General features: G+C 40.8%; 1 protein-coding gene across 1 annotated transcript in view; it reads left to right on the plus strand.

Moving 5' to 3' along the window:
* Positions 1–15,708, plus strand: part of UBAP2 (ubiquitin associated protein 2) — a 320,876-nt gene extending 305,168 nt beyond the window's left edge. The window contains exon 8 of the mRNA XM_053699654.1: positions 15,649–15,708. Coding sequence (XP_053555629.1) covers positions 15,649–15,708 — 60 coding nt within the window. The remainder of the gene's footprint in view (positions 1–15,648) is intronic.
* The last annotated feature ends 968 nt before the right edge of the window (positions 15,709–16,676 follow it).

Genomic DNA, 16,676 nt, shown 5'->3' on the forward strand with positions numbered 1-16,676 from the left:
AGTTAAGATTTTTTTCTAGAAGATGTGAATGCTAGAAAATGCTGCTGATACCAAAGTTATGTAAGGTAAGCCTGAATACAGTGATTTAATAGCGACTGGTATCATGCTTACTTTCTGAGGTAATACTCTTTTATATTTACAAAATGTTTAAACGTTTTTATATATACTTTGGTGATAAAACTTTATTGGGGCCTAGTTTTTTTCCACATGGCTGGCTTAAATTTGCCTAGAAACAGTTTCCTGAGGCTTTCCACTGTTACTATGAGTGGGAGGGGCCTATTTTAGCGCTTTTTTGCGCAGTAACTTTTACAGACTGAGACATCTAGCTTCCTCCAGGAGTCCCCTGAATGCTATAGGACATCTCTAAAGGGCTCTTAGGCTTTCCAAAATCGTTTGTTGGGGAAGGTAGGCCCACAGCAAGGCTGTGGCATTTTGGTGTGACTGTTAAAAAAAACGTCTATATCGGGGTTTTTTTATTCGTTTTTTGAACTAAGGGGTTAATCACCCATTTGCAAGTGGGTGCAATGCTCTGTTAGCTTATTATACACACTGTAAAAATTTCTTTTGATTTACTGCTTTTTTTCACTGTTTTTCAAATTCTGACAAAATTTGTTTCTCTTAAAGGCACAGTACCGTTTGCAGTGGCCCCTTATTTAGACGACATCCTGATTAAGGCGTCAAACTTCCAAATTGCCAAGTCTCATACGGACATAGTGTTGGCATTTCTGAGGTCGCATGGGTGGAAGGTGAACGAGGAAGAGAGTTCTCTATCCCCCCTCACAAGAGTTTCCTTCCTAGGGACTCTGATAGATTCTGTAGAAATGAAAATTTACCTGACGGAGTCCAGGTTATCAAAACTTCTAAATTCCTGCCGTATTCTTTATTCCATTCCTCGCCCTTTGGTGGCTCAGTGCATGGAAGTAATCGGCTTAATGGTAGCGGCAATGGACATAGTGCCGTTTGCACGCCTACATCTCAGACCGCTGCAACTCTGCATGCTCAGTCGGGAATGGGGATTACACAGATTTGTCCCCTCTACTAAATTTGGATCAAGAGACCAGGGATTCTCTTCTCTGGTGGCTATCTCGGGTCCATCTGTCCAAAGGTATGACCTTTCGCAGGCCAGATTGGACAATTGTAACGACAGATGCCAGCCTTCTAGGTTGGGGTGCAGTCTGGAACTCCCTGAAGGCTCAGGGATCATGGACTCAGGAGGAGTCACTCCTTCCTATAAATATTCTGGAACTGAGAGCGATTTTCAATGCTCTTCAGGCTTGGCCTCAGCTAGCGACAATGAGGTTCATCAGATTTCAGTCTGACAACATCACGACACTGGCTTACATCAACCATCAAGGGGGAACAAGGAGTTCCCTAGCGATGTTAGAAGTCTCAAAGATAATTCGCTGGGCAGAGATTCACTCTTGCCACCTATCAGCTATCCATATCCCAGGTGTAGAGAACTGGGAGGCGGATTTTCTAAGTTGACAGACTTTTCATCCGGGGGAGTGGGAGCTCCATCCGGAGGTGTTTGCACAATTGACTCATCGTTGGGGCAAACCAGAACTGGATCTCATGGCGTCTCGCCAGAACGCCAAGCTTCCTTGTTACGGATCCAGGTCCTGGGACCCCAAGGCAACGCTGATAGATGCTCTAGCAGCACATTGGTCCTTCAACCTGGCTTATGTGTTTCCACCGTTTCCTCTGCTCCCTCGTCTGATTGCCAAAATCAAGCAGGAGAGAGCATCAGTGATCTTGATAGCGCCTGCGTGGCCACGCAGGATTTGGTATGCAGATCTGGTGGACATGTCATCCTTTCCACCATGGACTCTGCCGCTGAGACAGGACCTTCTACTTCAAGGTCCTTTCAACCATCCAAATCTAATTTCTCTGAGGCTGACTGACTGGAGATTGAACGCTTGATTTTATCAAACGTGCTTTCTCAGTCAGTCATTGACACCTTAATTCAGGCACGAAAGCCTGTCACCAGGAAAATCTATCATAAGATATGGCGTAAATATCTTTATTGGTGTGAATCCAAGGGCTACTCATGGAGTAAGGTCAGGATTCCCAGGATATTATCTTTTCTCCAAGAAGGATTGGAGAAAGGATGGTCAGCTAGTTCCTTAAAGGGACAGATTTCTGCGCTGTCTATTCTTTTGCACAAGCGTCTGGCGGATGTTCCAGACGTTCTGGCATTTTGTCAGGCTTTAGTTAGAATCAAGCCTGTGTTTAAACCTGTATATATAGCCTTACAGCAAAGTGAGGGGGAGCTAGTGATAATATAGATAGTGATATTAATCTATATACTCTTTAAAAAATGCAAATTGGTAATTGTGTATACAATACAAATAAAAAATAAAACAAAATAAAAGAAAAATGAAATAAAATCCTCTCAAATGAGGAAAGTCCAAATATAATTACAAAATCAAGGCAAAAATAAGTCCTTTTCAAAACCAAGTGGAAAAGCCCTGTGGTGGCTGCCACCTCCTCGCCGACTGGTCCGGGTATAACTATGAGGAATAGAAGAAAATAGAGGGGCGTTTATGTGTAGGATCAGCAGATATAAAAATCAGTAATAACAGTAGTAGAGCCAAATGGGTACTCACACACTTCACAAGCACACCAATGTGCTGGTAGTAGCAGGCTGCAGATTCAAATAGGTGTGGCAGCTCACCTCTCAGGTTATACTGTGATGATACTCCATGAGCACACTTATGTGCTGGTAGAAACAAGCTGCAAATTTTAGGCAGGTGTAGCAGCTCACCCCAAATCAGATTTCTTAATGCTGTAATCAAATGGCTCCAATAGGTAAAACAAAGTCCCAAAAAGGTAGAGAGACTCTTATGTATCAGCAGGGCAGTAGGTAGGTAAAGATATCCACTCAAAGGCGTATTTCCAGTAAAATACAAATATTTATTAAAAACAAAAGTTAAAAAACACAACAGAACAATTGCTGCGTTAGGTGGATAAAAAAGGGGTTAACAGTGACCCCAATAATGCAACTCGTTTCTTGGTTTTGCACCGTTTCATCAGGCATAAAATTGTTCTTATTCCTACCTCTCCTGCCTGATGAAACGGTGCAAAACCTAGAAACGCGTTGCATTATTGGGGTCACTGTTAACCCCTTTTTTATCCACCTAACACAGCAATTGTTCTGTTGTGTTTTTTAACTTTTGTTTTTAATAAATATTTGTATTTTACTGGAAATACGCCTTTGAGTGGATATCTTTACCTACCTACTGCCCTGCTGATACATAAGAGTGTCTCTACCTTTTTGGGACTTTGTTTTACCTATTGGAGCCATTTGATTACAGCATTAAGAAATCTGATTTGGGGTGAGCTGCTACACCTGCCTAAAATTTGCAGCTTGTTTCTACCAGCACATAAGTGTGCTCATGGAGTATCATCACTACTACCTGAGAGGTTAGCTGCCACACCTATTTGAATCTGCAGCCTGCTACTACCAGCATATTGGTGTGCTTGTGAAGTGTGTGAGTACCCATTTGGCTCTACTACTGTTATTACTGATTTTTATATCTGCTGATCCTACACATGAGGCGCCCCTCTATTTTCTTCTATTCCTCTGTGTTTAAACCTGTTGCTCCACCTTGGAGCTTAAATTTGGTTCTTAAAGTTCTTCATTCCATAGATATCAAATTTTTATCTTGGAAAGTTCTTTTTTGGTAGCTATTTCCTCGGCTTGTAGAGTTTCCGAGTTATCTGCCTTACAATGTGATTCTCCTTATCTGATCTTCCATGCAGATAAGGTAGTTCTGCGTACCAAACCTGGGTTTTTACCTAAGGTGGTATCTAATAAGAATATCAATCAGAAGATTGTTGTTCCATCATTGTGTCCTAATCCTTCTTCAAAGAAGGAACGCCTATTACACAATCTTGACGTGGTTCGTGCTTTAAAGTATTATTTACAAGCTACTAAAGTTTTTCGTCAAACATCTGCTTTGTTTGTTGTCTACTCTGGACAGAGGAGAGGCCAAAAGGCTTCTGCAACTTCTCTTTCTTTTTGGCTAAGGAGTATAATATGCTTAGCTTATGAGACTGCTGCCCAGCAGCCTCCTGAAAGGATTACAGCTCATTCTACTAGAGCTGTGTCTTCCACATGGGCCTTTAAAAATGAGGCTTCTGTTGAACAGATTTGCAAGGCGGCGACTTGGTCTTCGCTTCATACCTTTCAAAATTCTATAACTTTGATACTTTTCTTCTGAGGGTATTTTTGGGAGAAAGGTTTTACAGGCAGTGGTACCTTCCGTTTAAGTACCTGCCTTGTCCCTCCCTTCATCCGTGTACTTTAGCTTTGGTATTGGTATCCCACAAGTAATGGATGATCCGTGGACTGGATACACCTTACAAGAGAAAACATAATTTATGCTTACCTGATAAATTTATTTCTCTTGTGGTGTATCCAGTCCACGGCCCGCCCTGTCATTTTAAGGCAGGTATTTTTTAATTTTAAACTACAGTCACCACAGCACCCTATGGTTTCTCCTTTCTCTGCTTGTTTTCGGTCGAATGACTGGATATGGCAGTTAGGGCAATTTTAACCTGTTTTGCAGTTTGTGTATGCCTTTTTTTCTCTTACAGTACCGTTTTTGCAAATTGTGTTTTTTTTTTTTCATTAAATAAAGTGTTTTCCAAGCTTGCTTGCTTCATTACTAGCCTGTTAAACATGTCTGACACTTAGGAAACTCATTGTTCAATTTGTTTAGAAGCCATTGTGGAACCCCCTCTAAGAATGTGTCCCAATTGTACTGATATGTCTATAAATTGCAAACAGCATATTTTGACTTATAAGAATTTGGCATTAAATGATTCTCAGACAGAGGTAAATCAGGTTTCGCCATCTAGTCCTCCCCAAGTGTCACAACCAGTTACGCCCGCACAAGCGACGCCAAGTACTTCTAGTGCGTCTAATTCTTTCTCCTTGCAAGATATGGCTTCAGTTATGAATACTACCCTCAGAGGTTTTATCTAAACTGCCAGGGTTGCAAGGGAAGCGCAGTAGCTCTGGGTTAAGAACAAATGCTGAGCCTTCTGACGCTTTAGTAGCCGTATCCGATATTCCCTCACAATGTTCTGAGGTAGGGATGAGGGATTTGCTGTCGGAGGGAGAGATTTCTGATTCAGGAAAGATGTTCCCTCAGACAGATTCAGATATGACGGCATTTCAATTTAAGCTAGAGCACCTCCGTTTATTGCTTAGGGAGGTTTTAGCTACTCTGGATGATTGTGACCCTATTGTCGTTCCAGAGAAATTGTGTAAAATATACAAATATTTAGAGGTTCCTGTTTACACTGATGTTTTTCTGGTCCCTAAGAGGATTTTGGACATTGTTACTAAGGAGTGGGATAGACCATGTATTCCGTTCGCTCCCCCTCCTGTTTTTAAGAAAATGTTTCCCATTTCTGACACCATAAAGGACTCATGGTAGACGGTCCCTAAGGTGGAGGGAGCTATTTCTACTCTGGCTAAGCGTACAACTATACCCATTGAAGACAGTTGTGCTTTCATTGATCCTTTGGATAAAAAGTTCGAGGGTCTCCTAAAGAAAATTTTTGTTCATCAGGGGTTTCTTCTTCAACCTATAGCGTGCATTGTTCCGGTAACCACTGCAGCTTCTTTTTGGTTTGAGCCTCTAGAAGAGGCTCTTCAGATGGAGACCCCACTAGATGATATTTTGGACAGAATTAAGGCCCTTAAGTTGGCTAATTCTTTTATTACAGACGCCGCTTTTCATCTTGCTAAGTTAGCGGCAAAGAATTCAGGTTTTGCCATTTTAGCGCGAAGAGCGTTATGGCTTAAGTCCTGGTCAGCTGATGTGTCATCTAAATCTAAGCTTTTGACCATCCCTTTCAAAAGTAAGACCCTATTCGGGCTGCACTGAAATAAATCATTTTAGAGATCACTGGAGGGAAGGGTCATGCCCTCCCTCAGGATAAGTCAAATAAGACAAGGACGAAACAAAATAATTTTCATTCCTTTCGAAACTTCAAGGGTGGTCCTGCTTCCTCTTTCCCTGCTGCAAAGCAAGAGGGGAACTTTGCTCAATCCAAGCCAACCTGGAGACCTAACCAGGCTTGGAACAAGGGTAAACAGGCCAAAAAGCCTGCTGCTGCCACAAAGACAGCATGAAGGGGTAGCCCCCGATCCGGGCCCGGATCAAGTAGGGGGCAGACTTTCTCTCTTTGCTCAGCCCTGGGCAAGAGACGTTCAGGACTCCTGGGCCGTAGAATTTGTAACCCAGGGGTATCTCCTAGATTTCAAAGATTCTCCTCCAAGGGGGAGGTTACTTCTTTCTCAATTGTCTGTAAACCAGACAAAAAGAGAGGCGTTCTTACGCTGTGTAGAAGACCTTTTTACCATGGAAGTTATCTGCCCAGTTCTGAAAAGAGAGCAGGGGCAAGGTTTCTACTCCAATCTGTGGTTCCCAAAAAAGAGGGAACCTTCAGACCAATTCTAGATCTCAAAATCCTAAACCAATTCCTAAGAGTTCCATCCTTCAAGATGGAGACCATTCGGACTATTTTACCAATGATCCAGGAGGGTCAATATATTACTACAGTGGATCTAAAGGATGCGTATCTACACATTCCTATCTACATAGATCACCAGTTCCTCAGATTTGCCTTTCTGGACAGGGATTACCAGTTTGTGGCTCTTCCCTTTGGGTTGGCCACGGCGCCAAGAATCTTCACAAAGGTGCTAGGGTCCCTTCTGGTGGTCCTAAGGCCGAGGGGCATAGCAGTGGCGCCTTATCTAGACGACATCTTAATTCAAGCGTCGACTTTCCAACTTGCCAAGTCTCACACGGAATTAGTGTTGGCCTTTCTAAGATCTCATGGGTGGAAGGTGAACGTGAAAAGGAGTTCTCTTATTCCTCTCACAAGGGTTCCATTCCTGGGAACTCTGATAGATTCGGTGGACATGAAAATGTTTCTGACGGAGGTCAGGAAATCAAAGATTTTAACCACCTGCCGAGCTCTTCATTCCATTCCTCAGCCGTCAGTGGCTCTGTGTATGGAGGTAATCGGACTTATGGTAGCAGCAATGGACATAGTTCTGTTTGCTTGCTTGCATCTCAGACCACTGCAACTATGCATGCTCAAACAGTGGAATGGGGATTATGCAGATTTATCTCCTCAGATAAATCTGGATCAAGAGACCAGAGACTCTCTCTTCTTTGGTGGTTGTCACAGGATCACCTGTCCAGGGGAATGCGTTTCCGCAGGCCAGCGTGGGTTATTGTGACGACGGACGCCAGCCTACTGGGCTGGGGTGCAGTCTGGAATTCCCTGAAAGCACAGGGTTTGTGGACTCAGGAAGAGTCCCTCCTACCGATAAATATTCTGGAATTAAGAACGATATTCAATGCTCTTCAGGCGTGGCCTCAGCTGGCTTCAGCCGGATTCATCAGGTTTCAGTCGGACAACATCATGACTGTAGCTTATATCAATCACCAGGGGGGGGGAACAAGGAGTTCCTTGGTGATGATAGAAGTTTCCAGGATAATCTGATGGGCAGAGACTCACTCACTCTTGCCATCTATCAGCGATCTATATCCCAGGGGTGGAGAACTGGGAGGCAGATTTTCTAAGTCGTCAGACTTTTCATCCGGGGGAGTGGGAGCTCCATCCGGAGGTGTTTGCTCAACTGGTTCAGCTATGGGGCACACCAGAATTGGATCTGATGGCGTCTCGTCAGAACGCCAAACTTCCTTGTTACGGATCCAGGTCAAGGGATCGTCGGGCAGTACTGATAGATGCTCTAGCAGTACCCTGGTCATTCAACCTGGCTTATGTGTTTCCACCATTCCCTCTCCTTCCGCGTCTGATTGCCAGAATCAAACAGGAGAGAGCTTCAGTGATTTTGATAGCGCCTGCGTGGCCACGCAGGACTTGGTATGCAGACCTGGTGGACATGTCATCTCTGCCATCATGGACTCTGCCACTGAGACGGGACCTTTTGATTCAAGGTCCATTCAAGCATCCAAATCGAATTTCTCTGCAACTGACTGCTTGGAAATTGAACGCTTGATTTTATCAAAGCGCGGTTTCTCTGAGTCGGTCATAGATACCTTGATTCAGACTCGAAAGCCTGTCACCTGGAAGATCTATCATAAGATATGGCGTAAATATCTTTTTTTGGTGTGAATCCAAAGGCTACTCATGGAGTAAGATCAGGATTCCTAGTATTTTGTCTTTTCTCCAAGAAGGATTGGAGAAAGGATTGTTCGCTAGTTCCTTAAAGGGACAGATATCTGCTTTGTCTATTCTGTTGCACAAGCGTCTGGCAGATGTCCCAGACGTTCAGGCTTTTTGTCAGGCTTTAGTTAGAATTAAGCCTGTGTTTAAACCTGTTGCTCCGCCATGGAGTCTCAATTTAGTTCTTAAAGTTCTTCAGGGGGTTCCGTTTGAACCCATGCATTCCATAGATATTAAGCTTCTATCTTGGAAAGTTCTGTTTCTAGTTGCTATCTCTTCAGCTCGAAGAGTTTCTGAACTATCTGCATTACAATGTGCCTTATCTTGTTTTCCATGCTGATAAGATGGTTTTGCGTACCAAACCTGGGTTCCTCCCTAAGGTTGTTTCTAACAGGAATATCAATCAGGAAATTGTTGTTCCTTCTCTGTGTCCTAATTCTTCTTCTAGGAAGGACCGTCTGTTGCACAACTTGGACGTGGTTCGTGCCTTGAAGTTTTATTTGCAGGCAACCAAAGATTTTAGCCAATCATCTTCTTTGTTGTCTATGCTGGAAAGCGTAGAGGTCAAAAGGCTATGGCTACCTCTTTCCTTTTGGCTGAAAAACATCATCCGTTTGGCTTATGAGACTGCTGGACAGCAGCTTCCTGAAAGAATTACAGCTCACTCCACTAGAGCGGTGGCTTCCACATGGGCTTTTAAAAATGATGCTTCTGTTGAACAGATTTGTAAGGCTGCGACTTGTTCTTCGCTTCATACCTTTTCCAAATTTTACAAATTTGATACTTTTGCTTCTTCGGAGGCTATTTTAGGGAGAAAGGTTTTGCAAGCAGTGCTGCCTTTCGTTTAGGTTCCTGTCTTGTCCCTCCCTTCATCCGTGTCCTAAAGCTTTGGTATTGGTATCCCACAAGTTAGGATGAATCCGTAGACTCGGTACATCTTGCAAAAGAAAACAGAATTTATGCTTACCTGATAAATTTCTTTCTTTTGCGATGTACCGAGTCCACGGCCCGCCCTGTCTTTTCAAGACAGTATTTCTTTCATGTAATTAGCAAGAGTCCATGAGCTAGTGACGTATGGGATATACATTCCTACCAGGAGGGGCAAAGTTTCCCAAACCTTAAAATGCCTATAAATACACCCCTCACCACACCCACAATTCAGTTTTACAAACTTTGCCTCCGATGGAGGTGGTGAAGTAAGTTTGTGCTAGATTCTACGTTGATATGCGCTCCGCAGCAAGTTGGAGCCCGGTTTTCCTCTCAGCGTGCAGTGAATGTCAGAGGGATGTGAGGAGAGTATTGCCTATTTGAATGCAGTGATCTCCTTCTACGGGGTCTATTTCATAGGTTCTCTGTTATCGGTCGTAGAGATTCATCTCTTACCTCCCTTTTCAGATCGACGATATACTCTTATATATACCATTACCTCTGCTGATTCTCGTTTCAGTACTGGTTTGGCTATCTGCTATATGTAGATGAGTGTCCTGGGGTAAGTAAGTCTTATTTTCTGTGACACTCCTAGCTATGGTTGGGCACTTTGTTTATAAAGTTCTAAATATATGTATTCAAACATTTATTTGCCTTGACTCAGAATGTTCAACTTTCCTTATTTTTCAGACAGTCAGTTTCATATTTGGGATAATGCATTTTAATTTAACATATTTTACCTTAAAATTTGACTTTTTCCCTGTGGGCTGTTAGGCTCGCGGGGGCTGAAAATGCTTCATTTTATTGCGTCATTTTTGGCGCGGACTTTTTTGGCGCAAAAATTCTATTTCCGTTTCCGGCGTCATACGTGTCGCTGGAAGTTGCGTCATTCTTTGACGTTATTTTGCGCCAAAAATGTCGGCGTTCCGGATGTGGCGTCATTTTTGGCGCCAAAAGCATTTAGGCGCCAGATAATGTGGGCGTCTTTTTTGGCGCTAAAAAATTTGGGCGTCATTTTTGTCTCCACATTATTTAAGTCTCATTATTTATTGCTTCTGGTTGCTAGAAGCTTGTTCACTGGCATTTTTTTCCCATTCCTGAAACTGTCATTTAAGGAATTTGATCAATTTTGCTTTATATGTTGTTTTTTTCTTTTACATATTGCAAGATGTTCCACGTTGCAACTGAGTCAGAAGTTACTACAGGAAAATCACTGCACAGTGCTGGAGCTACCAAGCTAAGTCTGCTATAAACTTTTGGTATCTGTTTCTCCAGCTGTTATTTGTATTGCATGTCATGTCAAACTTATTAATGCAGATAAAATTTCCTTTAGTACTGTTACATTACCTGTTGCTGTTCCGTCAACATCTAATTTTCAGAGTGTTCCTGATAACATAAGAGATTTTATTTATTTTAAATCCATTAAGAAGGCTATGTCTGTTATTTCTCCTTCTAGTATACATAAAAGTCTTTTAAAACTTCTCTTTTTTTCAGATGAATTTTTAAATGAACATCATCATTTTGATGCTGATAAATCTTTGTATTTGTCCAAGATGGAATTTATTCGTTCTTTACTTAAAGAAGTGTTATTTGCATTAGAAATAGAGGATTCTGGTCCTCTTGATACTAAATGTAAACGTTTAAATAAGGTAGTTATTCCAGAGGTGTTTTATCTCCCTGATGCTATTTCTGAAGTAATTTCCAGGGAATGGAATAATTTGGGTAATTTATTTACTCCTTCTAGACGTTTAAGCAAATTATATCCTGTGCCATCTGACAGATTAGAGTTTTTTGGGACAAAAATCCCTAAGGTTATGGGGCTGTCTCTACTCCTGCTAATGTACTACTATTCCTATGGCAGATAGTACTTCATTTAAGGATCCTTTAGATAGGAAAATTGAATCCTTTCTAAGAAAAGCTTACTTATGTTCAGGTAATCTTCTTAGACCTGCTATATTTTTAGCGGATGTTGCTGCAGCTTCAACTTTTTGGTTAGAAGCTTTAGCGCAACAAGTAACAGATCATAATTTTATAGCATTATTATTATTCTATAACATGCTAATAATTTTATTGGTGATACCATCTTTTGATATCATTAGAGTTGATGTCAGGTATATGTCTCTAGCTATTTTAGCTAGAAAAGCTTTATGGATTAAACTTGGAATACTGACATGTCTTCTAAGTCAACTTTGCTTTCCCTTTCTTTCAGGGTAAATAATCATTTCGTTCCTTTCCTCACAACAAGGAACAAAAGCCTGATCCTTCATCCTCAGGAGCGGTATCAGTTTGGAAACTATTTCCAGTTTGGAATATATCCGAGCTTTATAGAAACCTATAGCCAGCTCCTAAGTACCTATGAAGGTGCGGCCCTTATTCCAGCTCAGCTGGTATGGGGCAGATTACGTTTTCTTCAAAGAAATTTGGATCAATTCCGTTCTTAATCTCTGGTTTCAGAAACATTGTTTCAGAAAGGTACAGAATTGGCTTCAAGTTAAGGCCTCCTGCTAAGAGATTCTTTTCTTTCCCGTGTCCCAGTTAACACAGCAAGGCTCAGCATTTCTGAAATGTGTTTCAGATCTAGAGTTGGCTGGAGTATTTATGCCAGTTCCAGTTCTGGAACAGGGGCTGGGGTTTTATTTTATCTCTTCATTGTACCAAAGAAGGTCAATTCCTTCAGACCAGTTCTGGATCTATCATTATTGAATCGTTATGTTAGGATACCAACATTCAAGATGGTTACTGTAGGACTATCCTGCCTTTTGTTTAGCAAGGGCATTATATGTCTACAATAGATTTACAGGATGTGTATCTGCATATTCCGATTCATCCAGATTACTTTTAGTGTCTGAGATTCTCTTTTTAGACAAGCATTACCAGTTTTGTGGCTCTACCGTTTGGCCTAGCCTCAGTTCCAAGAATTTTTTTCAAAGGTTCTCGGTGCCCTTCTTTCTGTATTCAGAGAATAGGGTTTTGGTATTTCCTTATTTGGACGATATCTTGGTACTTGCTCAGTCTTCTCATTTTCGTAGAATCTCATACGAATCGACTTGTGTTGTTTCTTCAAGTTCATGGTTGGAGGATCAATTTACCAATCAGTTCATTGATTCCTCAGACAAGGGTAACCTTTTTAGGTTTCTAGATAAATTCAGTGTCTATGACTCTGTCCTTGTCAGTCAAGAGAAGTTTAACATTGATATCAGCTTGTCAAAACCTTCAGTCACAATCATTCCCTTTGGTAGCCTTATGCATGGAAATGTTGGGTCTTAGGACTGCCGCATCAGATGCGATCTCCTTTGCTCGTTTTTACATGCGACCTCTTCAGCTCTGTATGCTGAACCAATGGTGCAGGGATTACTCAAAGATATCTCAATTAATATCTTTAAACCGATTTTATGACACTCTCTGACATGGTGGACAGATCACCATCGTTTAGTTCAGGGGGCTTCTTTGTTCTTCCGACCTGGACTATAATCTCAACAGATGCTAGTTTTACAGGTTGGGGAGCTGTATGGGGGTATCTGACGGCACAAGGGGTTTGGGAATCTCAGGAGGTGAGATTTCCGATCAATATTTTGGAACTCCGTGCAATTTTCAGAGCTCTTCAGTCTTGGCCTCTTCCGAAGAGAGAGTTGTTCATTTGTTTTCAGATAAGACAATGTCACATCTGTGGCATACATCAATCATCAAGGAGGGACTCACAGTCCTCTGGCTATGAAAGAAGTATCTCGAATTTTGGTTTGGGCGGAATCCAGCTCCTGTCTAATCTCTGCGGTTTATATCCCAGGTATGGACAATTGGAAAGCGGATTATCTCAGTCGCCAAACGTTGCATCCGGGCGAATGGTCTCTTCACCCAGAGGTATTTCTTCAGATTGTTCAAATGTGGGAACTTCCAGAAATAGATCTGATGGCTTCTCATCTAAACAAGAAACTTCCCAGGTATCTGTCCAGATCCCGGGATCCTCAGGCGGAGGCAGTGGATGCATTTTCACTTCCTTGGAAGTATCATCCTGCCTATATCTTTCCGCCTCTAGTTCTTCTTCCAAGAGTAATCTCCAAGATTCTGAAGGAATGCTCGTTTGTTCTGCTGGTAGCTCCGGCATGGCCTCACAGGTTTTGGTATGAGGATCTTGTCCGGATGGCCTCTTGCCAACCGTGTACTCTTCCGTTAAGACCAGACCTTTTGTCTCAAGGTCCTTTTTTTCCATCAGGATCTGAAATCCTTAAATTTAAAGGTATGGAGATTGAACGCTTGATTCTTGGTCAAAGAGGTTTCTCTGACTCTGTGATTAATACTATGTTACAGGCTCGTAAATCTGTATCCAGAGAGATATATTATAGAGTCTGGAAGACTTATATTTCTTGGTGTCTTTCTCATCATTTTTCTTGGCATTCTTTTAGAATACCGAGAATATTACAATTTCTTCAGGATGGTTTAGATAAGGGTTTGTCCGCAAGTTCCTTGAAAGGTCAAATCTCTGCTCTTTCTGTTCTTTTTCAACAGAAAGATTGCTATTCTTCCTGATATTCATTGTTTTGTACAAGCTTTGGTTCGTATAAAGCCTGTCATTAAGTCAATTTCTCCTCCTTGGAGTTTGAATTTGGTTCTGGGGGCTCTTCAAGCTCCTCCATTTGAACCTATGCATTCATTGGATATTAAATTACTTTCTTGGAAAGTTTTGTTCCTTTTGGCCATCTCTTCTGCCAGAAGAGTTTCTGAATTATCTGCTCTTTCTTGTGAGTCTCCTTTTCTAATTTTTCATCAGGATAAGGCGGTGTTGCGAACTTCTTTTGAATTTTTACCTAAGTTGTGAATTCCAACAACATTAGTAGAGACATTGTGGTTCCTTCATTATGTCCTAATCCTAAGAATTCTAAGGAGAAATCGTTGCATTCTTTGGATGTTATTAGAGCTTTGAAATATTATGTTGAAGCTATTAAGTCTTTCCGAAAGACTTCTGGTTTATTTGTTATCTTTTCCGGTTTTAGAAAGGCCAGAAAACTTCTGCCATTTCTTTGGCATCTTGGTTGAAATCTTTATTTCATCTTGCCTATTTTGAGTCGGGTAAGACTCCGCCTCATAGGATTACAGCTCATTCTACTAGGTCAGTTTCTACTTCCTGGGCGTTTAGGAATGAAGCTTCGGTTGATCAGATTTGCAAAGTGGCAACTTGGTTCTCTTTGCATACCTTTACCAAATTCTACCATTTTGTTGTATTTTCTTCTTCTGAAGCAGTTTTTGGTAGAAAAGTACTTCAGGCAGCGGTTTCAGTTTGAATCTTCTGCTTATGTTTTTCATTAAACTTTATTTTGGGTGTGGATTATTTTCAGCAGGAATTGGCTGTCTTTATTTTATCCCTCCCTCTCTAGTGACTCTTGTGTGGAAAGATCCACATCTTGGGTAGTCATTATCCCATACGTCACTAGCTCATGGACTCTTGCTAATTACATGAAAGAAAACATAATTTATGTAAGAACTTACCTGATAAATTCATTTCTTTCATATTAGCAAGAGTCCATGAGGCCCGCCCTTTTTTGTGGTGGTTATGATTTTTTGTATAAAGCACAATTATTCCAATTCCTTATTTTATATGCTTTCGCACTTTTTTCTTATCACCCCACTTCTTGGCTATTCGTTAAACTGAATTGTGGGTGTGGTGAGGGGTGTATTTATAGGCATTTTAAGGTTTGGGAAACTTTGCCCCTCCTGGTAGGAATGTATATCCCATACGTCACTAGCTCATGGACTCTTGCTAATATGAAAGAAATGAATTTATCAGGTAAGTTCTTACATAAATTATGTTTTTTTATGTAAACTTCAGTCACCTCTGCACCTTATAGTTTCTCCTTTTCTTCCTTGGCCTTCGGTCGAATGACTGGGGGGATGGAGTTAAGGGGGGGAGCTATATAGACAGCTCTGCTGTGGTGCTCTCTTTGCTACTTCCTGTCAGGAAGGACAATATCCCACAAGTTAGGATGAATCCGTGGACTCGGTACATCGCAAAAGAAAGAAATTTATCAGGTAAGCATAAATTCTGTTTTTGGGAAAAAGACAGTATTAACTAACAAGTTTATGAGCCAATGCTTACCTGCAAAACTGTTTCTGTTTTAACACCCATTAACCCCTTTAATTTGGGCTTAGCTTTTTTTGAAACAAGCTCCCCCCTGTGCATTTCCATATATGGAACGTGCTATCCTGGCAATAGCTTCTTTAGAATGCACTCATGAACATGCATGGAAGGGGACAGGGTCATGATATCTGACTAATGCAGGGCACAGTATAATACTGAAGCTTTCACAAAGCATGTGACATTATCCCCATGGAAAAGAGCAAGCCTCTTGGCAACAAACAATAGCAGTACCTACAAGTTTGTTTTTGTTTTTTTCCTCTTTTTTTCCCACATACTGTTTTACCTCAGTTCACCCTTTTATAATATGCACATAACTCAAAATGTTATGGCACTTTAAAGAATATTCTCACAAAATATATATATGTATTTTCCAGAACGGACACAATGGAATTCGGGCGCAACAAGCTTTGAACAGTAAGTACAGAATGCATTGACATATCTGAGGAAAGAACATACTTTTGTATTTCATTATTGTTTTAGCAAACAGTAGTCACGTGTTCTATTTTCATTGTCTTAGTCCTTTTAAAGTTACTTCATAAGAAAATTAGATTGGCATTGTGAGGTGCTATCTGGGTAAATTCAAACCCCCTTCATTTGGCTGCTGGTTTATAATGGATCACAGAACACTTATAGAAGATATTTTTTATTTTCTTCACTAGCAGCTGAATTAGCAGACGATGACTTGTTCTCACATACATCCATAGAAAGCCATTGGGCATTAAGCCTTGTTGCACCTATAATAGTCATAGTAAAGATGAATGGGACTTTCAGGCTGGTTACTGTTTGTCTAAAATCTCATGTTCACTGTTTTTCTATAGCCAGGATATGTTTGTTTGTTTTGTTTTTTTGTAACAGAAGAACAGCCCTGTTGCAAAATAACTATATACATTGTGCACAATTTAAGAATATATGTTCTCCTCAATGCGCAGTCATCAGTATCTAAATACTGTAAAAAATAAGAGAAACTAGTGCAATATTATTCTAAAAGCAATAAGCTACTATGCAAGTAAAGAGATTACTCTCACTTAGGGCTGGGCAATATGGGCAAAAAAAAAAATTGCGTTTTTATTTTTAGAAAAAAAAACACGATTGCGATTTAATCGCGATTTTCTTATAAATTACTATAACACCTTAATTTTGCATTCTAAAGTTTAACACTACAGAATCTTAATGTACATGTTTCTCAATGTCCAATACACTCTTGGAGCATAAAAATACAAAACAAAAAATAGTTTAAAATAAAATTTGCTGCCTGTGATGTGATTAAATAGTAGCCACTATCATGTTTTCTTGGACAGTCATTCTAACTGTGGATAGTGGTATGATTAACAAATGAAGTAGTGTAAGCCACATACACATATATATGTGTGTATGTGTATATATATATATATATATATATATA

The sequence above is a fragment of the Bombina bombina genome, chromosome 2, assembly GCF_027579735.1.
Source record: "Bombina bombina isolate aBomBom1 chromosome 2, aBomBom1.pri, whole genome shotgun sequence".
Classification (NCBI taxonomy): Eukaryota; Metazoa; Chordata; class Amphibia; order Anura; family Bombinatoridae; genus Bombina; species Bombina bombina.